Source organism: Eurypyga helias, unplaced genomic scaffold, assembly GCF_000690775.1.
Source record: "Eurypyga helias isolate BGI_N326 unplaced genomic scaffold, ASM69077v1 scaffold17451, whole genome shotgun sequence".
NCBI lineage: Eukaryota > Metazoa > Chordata > Aves > Eurypygiformes > Eurypygidae > Eurypyga > Eurypyga helias.
The window spans coordinates 5,535-18,368 of NW_010229124.1; the positions used below are offsets into that span (position 1 = coordinate 5,535).

General features: G+C 41.6%; 1 protein-coding gene across 1 annotated transcript in view; it reads right to left on the minus strand.

Annotated features, from left to right (window-relative positions):
- Window positions 1–1,467: 1,467 nt before the first annotated feature.
- Window positions 1,468–12,834, minus strand: part of SFMBT1 (Scm-like with four mbt domains 1) — a 31,584-nt gene continuing 20,217 nt past the window's right edge. Inside the window, exons 11-20 of the mRNA XM_010160290.1 lie at window positions 12,657–12,770; window positions 11,227–11,269; window positions 9,918–9,982; window positions 8,330–8,469; window positions 6,328–6,437; window positions 4,449–4,624; window positions 3,508–3,686; window positions 3,088–3,333; window positions 2,458–2,586; window positions 1,468–1,608 (exon numbers count right to left, since the gene is read on the minus strand). Of these exons, the coding sequence (XP_010158592.1) occupies window positions 1,468–1,608; window positions 2,458–2,586; window positions 3,088–3,333; window positions 3,508–3,686; window positions 4,449–4,624; window positions 6,328–6,437; window positions 8,330–8,469; window positions 9,918–9,982; window positions 11,227–11,269; window positions 12,657–12,770 (1,343 nt within the window). The remainder of the gene's footprint in view (window positions 1,609–2,457; window positions 2,587–3,087; window positions 3,334–3,507; window positions 3,687–4,448; window positions 4,625–6,327; window positions 6,438–8,329; window positions 8,470–9,917; window positions 9,983–11,226; window positions 11,270–12,656; window positions 12,771–12,834) is intronic.

Consider the following 12,834-nt stretch of genomic DNA (forward strand, 5'->3'; position numbering starts at 1 on the left):
ATCTGAAACCTACTGCTTATTGGCTGCAGAGCTTGAGCCTGATGGAAGTTTCCTCCATCTTTAATGGAAAGGAAGGTAAGCCCTGTTACTTAAAGTGGAAAGTACAGGTCTACAGCAAGTGGCTGATTGGGTTTTATTAACCTGGAAAATTAAAATTAGCAGTTCATCCTACTGTGGGTCTACTCATGGAAATAGATATCACTCCAGTCCTTTCCATTTTCTCTAAAAAACCCACACAAATCCTTTCCCAACTCCCCATATTTTCATCAAGTCTGATCCTGAGGAGCTGTAAATAGTTAAAAATACAATGTCATGCTCATAAGACAGCTTCCAGTATGCAAACACTGGCAGATCTAAGTTGCAGTCCTCTACTGATCGCAGTTTTCTTAGTGTATTCTCTAAAAAGATGTTCAGGTAGCAAAGCAAAAGTCTGCTGACAAGCCCTGTGTACCTGGCCCCACTGTTTGCTGTAAGAAAAAGGACGTAACTCCACACGAATAAAAAAAATTAATTATCTGACAACCAAACTATAGAAAATGCAGAGGCACTTCCTCTTTCCTTCCTTTTTTCCTACAGCCCGTCTGTAAGAGAAGTGCAAAATAATGAAGTTTACTGACATCTGGGAAAAAGGTAACATCCAGGTTAAGCCTCCACAGGTTTCAGCTAAAGCTTTGGAACAGAAGCTCTGCACGCTGACTGGCCGGTACTCCTGACATGCCTACACAAGAGAGACTGCTGTGCAGCTACAGACGGTTTGTCCAGAAGAAGTAGTTCCCTCCCTTTTTAGTTCAAGACTTCGACTGTTCAGGCTACAGAGGTAGTAAAACCAAACCAAACCAAACCCAACAACAACAACAAAACAAAAACAACTCAAAACAAAACCAAAACAAAAAGGAACCACACTCTTGCTATACTGTACATTCAGAACCCTGTGGCCACGTTGTTGTCCTAACAACGAACAAATTCATTATAAAATTCAACATTAACACACGAATGTGCAAAGAGCACATTCCAAAGCCAGTGCTGTGGTAAAGCAAGTGTTCGTCCACAGGGAGGGAAGGGGATTCTGTGAATCATCAGGAACAGAGGAAGGTTCTTTCTGGCAGCCTACGTGCTAACGTAAACAGGATCCGTTTCTCCTTTTAAAGTTCCGTGCCAAGAGAACTATTGAAATGTCACTTCCCACCAGAGGAGACTTTTCTGTAATCATTAAAAAATACATTAAAAAAAGGGAACCATAGAGCAAGAGACTATTGTGTTCCCGAGCTGGCAGCTGGTAGAGTAGCCCCCGTGTTTGCATTGGCATTTTGCTCCAGATGTTGTCTCCTTTTTGTCAAAGTGAAAAAAACTGAGACTGACAGACGCTCTCAGGTAATCAGTTTAACTTCATTTGGCTTTCCTTGTTAGAGAGAAAGGAGCATATTTTTGTAGTTGTGCTTCAAAGGTCCACTTCAACTCGGCTCCTCCTCAGTTGGCAAACTGCTGGTAAAAGGCAAGCTTGATCCTCTCGATGTGATGGCAAAGTTTGATAGCTGGCCCAAGCTTCAAGTCCATACACTCCTGAACGGTGGGCAGGGTCAGCAGCAGCAGCGCCTGGCCGTCGATTTCCTGTCAGAAGACAAAAAAACCATAGTGACTTTGCGTTGTTGTTTTCCCTGTCCTTCAGCTTTGACTTGCTGAAATTTGAAGTTCACGACCGTCTGTGAATCAAGTTTCTTTCATTCTACTTAAGGCAGTTTGGAGAACAACTTTCTCACAACGAAGTAACTCCTTTCTTAAAACATCAGCTCAAAATCACTGGCTGAGGGACAGAACCTCATGAGATGCTATTTAAAAAAAAAAAAACTTAATCACAGAAAACAAGAAAATTTAATGCAGAATGTCACTTTACCTAACCTCTGCATCTTTCTAGAGAAACAGAGGTTCCACAAGGAAAAGTGCATCTTCTGGAATAACTACCATGAACCATACTCATCACCAGTTCCTGCACTACAGTTTTGATAGATGATGGGGTTTTTTTATGGTAAATTTTAACCAAGATGCAAGAACAATGTTAACTTGACTCATGTCTTTCTCTGGTTGTCAGACTTCAACACAGACACGTTCACTTGTACAACACCCTGATACCTGCAGGTCAGTCCACAGGATGGAAAAGTCAACACAAATGTCAAAACTGTATCTCCTAGAAAACAGGCTCCTGCCTTTGTGCTGCCTGGTTGTAGGAGCTCTCTATACTTTGGTGATTTGGATGTCCCACAGACCAAAACGTCCTCCACTGAGGACCTGAAAAATTCTGGCCATTCCCTTAACTGCCCTCTCCTGAACTGCAGAAGTTTAGGCATCCCTTTGTTTTCTCAAAACCCTATTATAAAATTTAAACTAGCTTCTTTTTGTGATTCATCAGAGGGTAAGAAGCAAAGTAACAGATTCACCATTTTAAGAGGCAGAAAGTCATACCTGATCCAGGAAAATTCTCGCCAGCGGTGCACAGTCAGTGGATTTGAGGAATCGTACGACGTCAGCCACGCTCCATTCCAGAGGGTTACTGTCCAGCTGCAGCTTTTCAGCAACTTCCATCTTTAGGTCCTAGAGAAACCAACCAGCACAAAGAGAGTTCCCAAAAAATCACATATGCAAGGGACCAACAGTTCCCTCTCCTCCCCCAGACTCAAACATCCAGCTGCCAAACCAAGCTCTAAAGTGAGCTCAGATCACAGCGGTTTCTTGGTTAGCAGAGACGTGCAGAATAGCCCTGTGCTGAGGGCGGGGCTGTAACGATGTTACAGGGATCTAAAACCAGGAGTCAATCGACACCACATCACTGCTTAGGTTGGCGCTAAGAGGAGAGCTAACAGCTGGGGAATGGGAAGTTCCATCTACAGCTTTCGGTTCAGTCTTTATTACAGTCCTGTAACATGACTGCAATAAACATTGTGATTTTTGATTATCCTGCAGTGTCTTCACAATGCCTTTTACAGGGTAACAGAGTATTTTACGAGAACACACGTGTGATGGTTAAGACTCCCAAGATATTCGTGCTTGCCCAAGAGTGAGCAAGTCAGAACACATATCTACATGTGAAGTTACCTTTGGTGAAGGAGGTTTATTTTCATCATCAGAAAAGGAAAAGGTCCTCAGCCTCTTCTTCCGTTTGTCTCGGTCCTGAGCCAGGGAATGAGACAGTTCACTCTGTGTAGGAGAGGATGACAGTGATTTCTTCTCCGATACTTCTGATTCCTCAAGCAATTCATCCTGGTGCTCTGAGGTACTATCCTCAGTCAAAGATTCTTCATCTACATCATCCTGGTCATCCTCCTCTTCTCCTGCACTGCCCTGAAGAGGTAAAAAAACAGTGATGAAATAAAAGAAGTGGGAATTTTAGGACAAAATCTGCAATTGCCACCCATGTGACAGCTGAGGTTACAGGAAACTAGCAGTCTGTTGTCTCAAATGTGGCTCCTCAAAGATCACACACCGTATCTAGTGAGGTCGTCGGCACTCTCATACCTGGGGAGATCCGGCTGGAGTGTTATCCACTGAAGTCGAAGACCGTTTCTTCTTATGAACAAAAAAATGTTTTCGTCTCTTCCGTCTTTTGTTTGGTTTCTTCATGGCTACTTCCAGGTTACTGTGGCCACCCGGAGGCCTACCTATCCGCTTGTTTTTCCGCTTTCCGTAATAGTGTGCTACCAGGACAGAAGAAAGGAGCACCATGTTGAAATGCACCTTCAATGTCACTAGTTATGTTTGCCCATCATCAGCACTGGAAAATCTATAGATGGCCATTTCCCAGTGGAAATCCCAATTTGGCAAAACTTCAAAATGAGTATTTCTATGCTTTCCTCTTCAATTTGGTTTAAGGAAGAAGAGTTTCTAATCAATTTATTTGCCCCTACAAAGACTTACTTCCTCTCTCTGAAATGTCCCAAACGATCAGATTTTATACAAAAATCATCAGTCACAGACTTGGTCCAATTCAATGGCACTTTTTGTGATGTTTTGTAGCTTTTAAACATGGCCTCAATGCACTGTTTGTTCTTACAGTGTCTAATGATTAAAGATGGTTTAAAAAAACCTCTAAAAATATTTTAAAAAGCTAAGAAAAGAACTTGAAGATGCTTTTTTTGTTCCATAACAAACTAGTAAAAGCAATTATGATGTCACTTAAATTACAATATTAGAGTCAGTTCTTGTCCCAAAAGTTGTCTTAAGAAGATAAAGCTTTAAGCACACAACAAAAAGCCTAACATATTTTTTTCCACCACCTAACATATTTTTTTCTTCCCAAGGCACATGGATATTTTGCAGAGCTGTGTATGTAGAGCTTGAGCTGCTCCTCGTGTAAGCAAAGAAAGGCACTTTGGAATCCTTCTAGAGCCCAAACCAGAAGAAAACCAAAATATAATACCCCAAGCCCCATCCTGGTTTGAGGTCAGTGGCCTACTCACTGTATTTAGTTTTCGTCAGGACAGAGCAGTTCTCTGAACACTTATCCAGCACCATCTGAGGGCCGAAGAGGTTGGGACAACATTCCAGCTTGATGCATGTTTTTCTGCAGAAATCTGCCACCCGATCTGCTGTCCTCACAACTTCCACAGTGGCACGGTAGCTCTTCCCTTTGTACCTAGCATTGAAAATGTGGTCAGAATTCAGGAGTATTCTAGTTCCCAGAATGAAAGTACTTCATTGAGAGGTGTACAAGAATATTGCTTTGAGATCAAACTCAGGGAAAATCTGAGCAACGGGGAATTCTATGGACTGACAAGCCCGGGAATCAGGGAGTCCTGTCTCTTGTGACAGATTCTCAAGCAAAGGAACAAAGCCATCACCAGAAAGATGCCTGCAGCACCAAACAAAGCCACACTGCCCTGCCAGCAACTGTAAAATACCATGAGAGGACTATGCCAGAGTTTAGATGCTTTGTTTTCTTTGTTCACAGACGGTTTGTTCTTTGTTTCCATGGGACTGCAGAGGTGTCCACTGTGATGTGGGCAGCTGGTCCCTAAAAGCAAGACGGAGTGCACCAATTCAGCTAATAAAGGTAGCAGCAGACAGCTTCAGGTGAGCCATTCTCTGCACATACTACGGCAAGCTAACGAACTCCTGTCACATTTCCAATCAGCCTTTATCTAACTGTTGAACAACGCGTCAGGGCAGTCACTTGCCATGACTCCACAGACTGCTCCTGTTTGATTTAAATTAAGAAAAGATTTCTCTTTGTTCATCAGACAGTGACAGAGCCGCGCTGGGAAATATCTGCCTGAGTCATTCATCATTTCTGCTCAGTTCTCCCAGCACAGCTAACGGCATGTGCTGATATCTATTAGGGATGTCTTAGGCCTGCAAGGATCTAGTTAATGCATTGAAAAAAAAAAAGCTCTATCTTCATAGGGCAGATATCCCTGGTGTCAACTACTGTGACAAAAACAAGCACACAGCAACTTCAGGGAAACAAAGAAAGTATTTTTTTCCTCTATTCTTCAGCTACATCTTCTATTTACATTAACATTTCAGATGACCTTCCTATTCTCCAAATCCAGAGCAATCCTTCAGTACACAGAAAAGTATCTTTTTGCACATGAAGCAGATCCGACAAGAGAATTACTGACATGTTTAAAACTATATAGAAAGTGTGCTCTGGCGCACCGGGAAAATCTCATCTCTAGTATGCAAACAGTGACCTAATTACAAGACCATCTCTAGACTATAAAGGAATATCTGGATTTATCAAATATATGCAAATACGATCACGCCGTTTTTCCTAGCCACAAGATATTCTTGCAAAGAAGCTCCAACCCAAAACGCCCAGCAGGAAAACTAGGGAGTACTTTAGGGTAGGCTGCTGTAGAAAGACTTCCATGGTGGGCCATTTCAGAGCACTGCTATAACTTCAGTTCAGAGGAATCTTGTTCCTCTGAGAAATCTGTGTGGAAATGCCATGGAAGTCCGAGCAGCTTCCCAAACGGTACGTGCTTCTGCTTTAAAACACTGACAACTACCTTCAGGCGCATTAAACTATCTCAGACCTCACCTGCAGGTCTGCCAGGGGATATACTATGTTGTACCAGTACCACACCGTTCGTACTTCCCCACTACCTGCTTCTGTGCCAGCAGCAGAGCACACCTGGCGTATTAGGGAGCATTAAACCAGACACACTTCACCAGACATTCATAAAGAAATGTATAAAGACTTGGAAGTTTAATGTGTCAGCATCTTGATACGCTAGGAGCAAATTATCCTTCTCTGAAATGTGAGAAGATAAAGCACAGACTGCAGAGAACATTGCTACTGGGATCAATGAAGTGGGGAACAGGACAAGAATTTACTTGGCTTTTAGGGTCTCTCCATGCCCGTGCCACGCAGCCTCTTCATCCAACTGCAGTTCTCGCAGGACACGGCTAGGTTTGTAAGCTGCATTGATCAGTAAAGTGAGAACCTACAGGGAGGGAGGGAGAGAAGCGAAGAAAATACACTTAACTTATTTGTACAATAAATCTGTTTTAAAGTGCCAGGGTAGAGTAGGAAATTACTTCTATTCATCCAAATTATCTAGCATCAAAGCACTCATTCACAGCAGGATTACAGATACCGCCCGACACTGCCAAAATGAAAACTGAGAGCAGTCGACACCTCTGGCCTTGCCAAGCCTTCAGAATTTGTCTGCAGAGTCATGAGTGTACCTAGCAATTTCCCAGCCATTGCCCTTGAATTACACGTCACTAAATTAAACCCCAGGGCTGGATACTACAAAACTTGCATAACCTTGGGTAAATCGGAGTGATTATCTTAGAGATTGCTTGACATGTGAAGATGTGCCAAAAAACACTGCAGGATTTTGCTGCTGCCAACCCACTACTTGCTATTAAATCACACTGCAGAACACCTTAAGCTCTCCTCTGTTTTGCTTTCATGAACCACGATAAGGCCTGTACTATAATAAAATGCGTATTTCTCTGGTGCTGCAAAGAAAGTTGTAAATAGCCTGAAGTTAGAGTGGGACAGTACAGAATGTGCATTCAAATTGTATTTCTTATTTTCAGTAGATGCTTATTCCAAATCATTCCCAAACTGGGTGCATCAGAACTCTGATGTAACAAACTTGGAGCTTCAGCCCTGCTAACGCAGCCGCCCAGAGGCCGGTAGTTCAAGAGTATTAAATAGTAGTAGAGTACCAGACTCACTCTGGGATTCATACACTGAGCACGAGTCAGAACTGAAATGAACACAACTAAGCATAGCTGAGCCAAGTTGAGCTTCCAGCAACGCGCAGCCTCTGTACGTCCAAGATTTGTGCATACTTCATGCTTTCAGGCCCTGAAGCAGGTTAAACCTTCAAGATTAAATGAAGCTGCCACAGAATTTACCACTTGCTCTTTTGGAGTGTGGCAAAGCTTGCATCAGAGTACTGAAACTTGCAGAAATGATGGACTATTTTTCTGTACACAAAAATGGAATTTTTCAATCATCGGCTTGACTCTTGTCAACTGGACAAGGTTTTACGGCACATCTGCCAGAAAGTCTTTTTTTAAGGTCTCTCTCTGTTATGATACGTGGTAGGGAAGATAAAAATTCCAGAGATGTTGAGCCAATTCCTACATTTAAAGTGACTGTTTCACGGGAGCATAAGTGTGCACATACAGTTATGCCTTCGGAAACTTCCAGCCTCTCAGGTCAGGTAATAACCACCCCATGACCTTTTTGGATATTTCAGAAAATAATTATTGCATTAAAGTATCTGTGAGCTTGCTGTGAAACACCTTCTGGAGAAGGGGCTCTTTGGCATTAAAGAATGGCCTCTTCTTCCCTCTTCCCTCCCTCAGTTAAATTAACAAGCACAACCACAATTTCATCTGATCTCTGCAAATCACAGCCAACTTATAAAACACAGAGAATTCTTTTAATTTTCTAATTACCAAAAATAGTTTGCCGTGTCTACTAAGAATGTCTGTATTTCTTCTGTTCTAACATCAACAGCGCCAACTGTATGGGTATTTTGGGATTATCTGAAGTGAAATATGTTAATTAAAATTGAAGCATTTACTGCAGCTATAAAAAGATACCAACTCCTTTGATTGTGGTAATTACAGGTTACTCTGTTTTAACCTAAAATAAAGTTTATCAGTAGAAGGCTGTTACTCAGATAAATGAGAGGTTTTTACTCCTTCCAGCCATTCATAAAACAGTCCATGATTTAGACTTGATTTTATACAAAAACCACTCTTTACTCATTATGATCTTAAATTCATTAATCACCCATCTATAATTAGAGGCACTCCAGCATTTATGATACACTGCGCTATGCAGGTCCACTATGTACAATCACCTCACCTCTTTTAGGACAAGAACACAGTTCCCAGGTCCCACAGACTGAGGAAGCTCTGCGATCCTGCCTTTGTTAAGGTAAGGCCCTGAGAAGCACCGGTGGTTGAAGTAGATCTTTGGGCAGCAGTACTTTCCATTAATTACCACTGAGAAATGAGAAAGCAAAGATTTAAATCACAGGCTACAACCTCCCCCGCATAGAATGACTTCTTGCAATGTGTAGTATTTTGCCTGCTGTTAAAAAAGGAGGGGGAAAAAGTCTTAAACGACATGAATGTGGAGTAGTTTCAGTGTCACATTTGCAGCGACAGCACTAGTTATTCGATGTTCCCAAAATATTTCTCATGCTCCATGTGCATGCTTGTAAATTGTCAAACCACAGGAAATAAAGTTGGTCATTTATGAGAAAAAGAGACATTTCTTCCTGGCTAGTCTGATGCTTCATCCTGTTACACCACGGAGAACAGGCAAGGAGACGACGATCCCCATTTTTTGGTAGCAGAAGCACTTCCTACGCAGCAATTACGGATAAATTTTCCAGTCAAGCAATTATCTCTCCCCCAAACTTCTGCCAGCAGAGAAGCTGGCAAAGCTAATCCCCACTGTTTATCCTGAACTGCAATACCACACTGCATTGCATTTTTAGACTCTTTTCCCTCAATCAGCAAACAAAAGATGTAGCAACTGATGAAGTGACCTTTGATGAAGTGACATCAAGTTTTCTAAACCTATTAAACGGTTCAACGCTGCTCAAAATTAAAGTTATGTATAATATCTACTGCAACATGATTATGTATAAATACAAAATTGTTTTACCCTAGCAGTGTTGTAGTTTTTCTTGACTGAGCAACACTATCACTTAAAGATCTTAAATTCAGTAGTCATAACTGGCAGATAAATAAATGAAGTCAAATTTACATTATGACTCTATTAAAAGCCAATTAAAATGCTAAGCAAGCACGAATCATTTCTATAAAGCTTGCATTTGGTGCAGCTTCAGATGTGCATTTCACTGTACAGAAAACAGCAGAAGAGGCATTTTGTTGCCAAACAGACAGATCTGTATGACTCTTTCACCAGCAGATGCACTTATTCATCATATTCATTCTTGCAACAGTTTAGAAAATTATTAGATTTCGCCATCTGGCACACGAAGCAGTTTACTGTTTGAATTGCTTTTGTTTATTGTGATGACGAAGTTATCATAAAAAACAGACAAACCTGCTTCCCCGAGCTAGATTCTAACAACTCAAGAGCACAGATGCAGCACGCCTGTTATGTTTCTCCCAACATTATTAAACGTAACAGGTGACAACAAAACATCATCTGCATAGATCACACTACACATTTGGCTCCACATATCCTCTGCCGTGGGCAGGGGGAACGTTCTGGTGTAAAAGTCTAATTTCCAGGTTTAAGGCACTTATCAACTGCAGGACACAAGTAATTGTATGGTTTTGTTTCAGTCTTTTTTGAAGTTCAACCACTCATCAAGGGAGGGAAATCTTCAAACCCTTTCCTCCTCTCCTAACAGAAGGATGTTGGGCAGCTGAACTGTTACAGGATTTGTTAGCCCGCCCTCTCTGATCAATACCTGAGTCAGAGGAGTTCAGTTCCTGATTCTTTAGTCCATCATGAACTGTCCTTGAAGACAAAATTCTGCAATGAAAGGAAGATTGGGAAAAGGGACAGTCGGTAAGGATAGTCACCTCTCAGTTACTAAAATCCAAACATTACATATTTTTTGTTTCTCCAAGTCCAGCCTTATTAATCTGCTTTTTATACCTCCCCTGTTTCACAATAACAACATGCAAGGCCTAGCAAAGTCAGTGTGGAAAGGACTAGTGGACTGCTACAGCTAGCAGCAGCCCTTCCTTGCTGGCAGAACACGGGCTACCATGCTGCTAAACACAGCACACAAAGCTACCGCTACAGGTCACGTTTTCTGCCTCCTCTCAACTCCACGCTTCGAGGCCCAAGGCAGTGCACAGTCTTACCTTACGCATTTTGAAAGAGATGGATTTTAAACAAAATACAACCAAAATGACTCAAGTACTCTGGTAAGAATTCCAATTGCAAAACATGGAAGAACAGTCTGCTCAGTATTTTAGGAGCAATGAAAACACTGGCAGGCCTACTGCCAGATCTGGTGTTTGTAAAGCCGTAGCAGTCAATAAAGCCAACTGTCAGGCACTCTACTGAACATTTTTGAGCAGGCTCACGTGAAGGAGTTTCACATGCACGACAGACTTCATAGGCGAACTGTAGACATTAGCAAACTCTCCTTTTAAGCTAGTCTGGGCCAAATTTAATATGGGGAGGAACTATTAGAAGTTAATTTACTAACTGACAGCACTGACATTAAAGCCAAGTTTTCTGATCAGCTGTGCAAAATCACAGCTGCATATTGAGGCCACCACATTTTCTAAGCAAGTTTACGTTACAGAAACAGTATTATGTGAGAACACAGCCAAACGGGAATCCAGCAATTTTCCCTATTAATCACCATTAAAAAAAGCCTCAAGTGCAAACTTACAAACACAGTCTTAAGATCAGGCTAGTTTTTCTTCAATGCACTCCAGATAACAAGTGTCTTTCAGAAATGAAAAATCAACAGTTTCAACCCTGGAACTCCAATGACTCGTCCTATTCAATAATTCAGGGGAGTTGCATTGTCAAAACCCAAATTCCATCCTTTCTATCTCCTACTACAGCAGTGCAAGAGGTTGTCTTCAACATCAACAGATCTACCAGTGTTAAGGTAAATGGAGTGTGGAATCCCTCAGCCCTCAGTACAGCCCTTCTGTAAAGCTAAATCTCCCCTATGACAATGTGACTTACCATTAGGAAAAGAAAAAACCCAAATCCCAACAGAAAATAATAGCAAAAAACCTGTTACTTACTGTTTCTCTGGTTGAACTACTGCAATTTTTTTCTGCTTGTTTACTGAAAGGAAGAATAATAAAATATAAACAGCAAAGTACGGGAGGCAAAAAATGAAACTTTTAGTACAACATACACGTAAGTTATAAGCCAAAAAGAATCTACGCTCAAAGTCACCGCAGTATTAGCCAACCCACCTGCACTAGAGACATGCTGGCCCATGTAATCAGAAGCAACCCAAAAGGTTTACTTCAACTTTCACTAAAAATCCATTAAATCAGGCATGCACATCCCCAGCCTTCTAGGAAATCTCAATTTTCTCTTCTTTGTTTGCATCATAGGACCTGAACTACCTGTATTAGCAGCCAAAATGGAATGATATGCTTTCCTTTTCAGCACCTTTGCTGAAACCTAATCAAAGGTTAGGTTCATAGGCCTAACTCTCCACTTCCCTGGCACACGGAACTTCAGCACCATTTAACGCTGAATTGGAATGAAATTAGCTGGTTAGAAACGTATATGACTTTAGCCAATTGCTATGGAGGAAAACACTGTTGCAACTAAGAAAGTTGGCTAGATGATGTGCCCACTTGTTAATTCTGGCTTCCACAATCAGGTAATGATATTAAACGAGGCAGTGAAATATGTGCTTCTTCAGCAATTTCAGGATTTGTCCCCAACAAAGTTCTGGATTTTTTTAAAATCATCTTTTCTCTAATTAGGTTCCCTCCCCCCTTTTCCTCCTCTGCCCTTGGCAGTGCAGACAAGCCTCAGATCAGTTTCTCTTGCTCGGACTTGCAGTAAATGACAGCTCATCCTAATCTTACCATTTTATTATCTTGCTTAATAAACATTCAGAAAGTTCTTGAGTTTCTCCAATTCACATTAAACTTTAATAAACAGAGCTCACTAACCAGTTGAGAGAAGACACTATCTTATGCTACTCACTAGTGTGGTTAAAACAGGTAGGATTTTCCACATTTCTCCATTAAGGGATCATATAACCACCTGGCCCATTTAGAAAGTTAGTCCTCTTTATTTCAACTCCAAAACGGATACACACTCAACACCATTTTGTTATGGCATTAATTTTACTTGCACAAGTGTTAAAATCACTATCAGAGTCAGGCACAAGGCAAGAACAGCTCAGACAAGTATATGCACAACATGGGGGTGTGTGCATACACACAGCTATAATCTCTTCATTGTGACTAACGGATTGTTCCCACGCGCTCGTGCAGTGTGCAAGGGTTTCAAGCCAACACTGCCCATTCTGGAGCTGTTGTATGGATCCAGGGGACCAGTTGCACAAGGCATTAATGATTCTCGTTACATGGTCAGTGCTTCCAAATTCATTGATGCCTGCAATAATTCTGCAGTAGCCTGCTCTTAAAGGTCTCACCATCTCTACCAAGCCAGCTAACCAGCGCAAACAGAACAAAACTGATACCTATTGCTTTGCGAGGAGGTCTGAGCTGATATCCATTTGTCTCACACCAACCCACTGGAAATATATTCATTGATTCCACGCTCACTATACAGTCAGGGACGGGCTTCTTGGAGCCTGTTTAGAGAAGCAAAAATTGAAACAACTCATAAAAATCAAAAACCTTATTTGGTTAATGCTT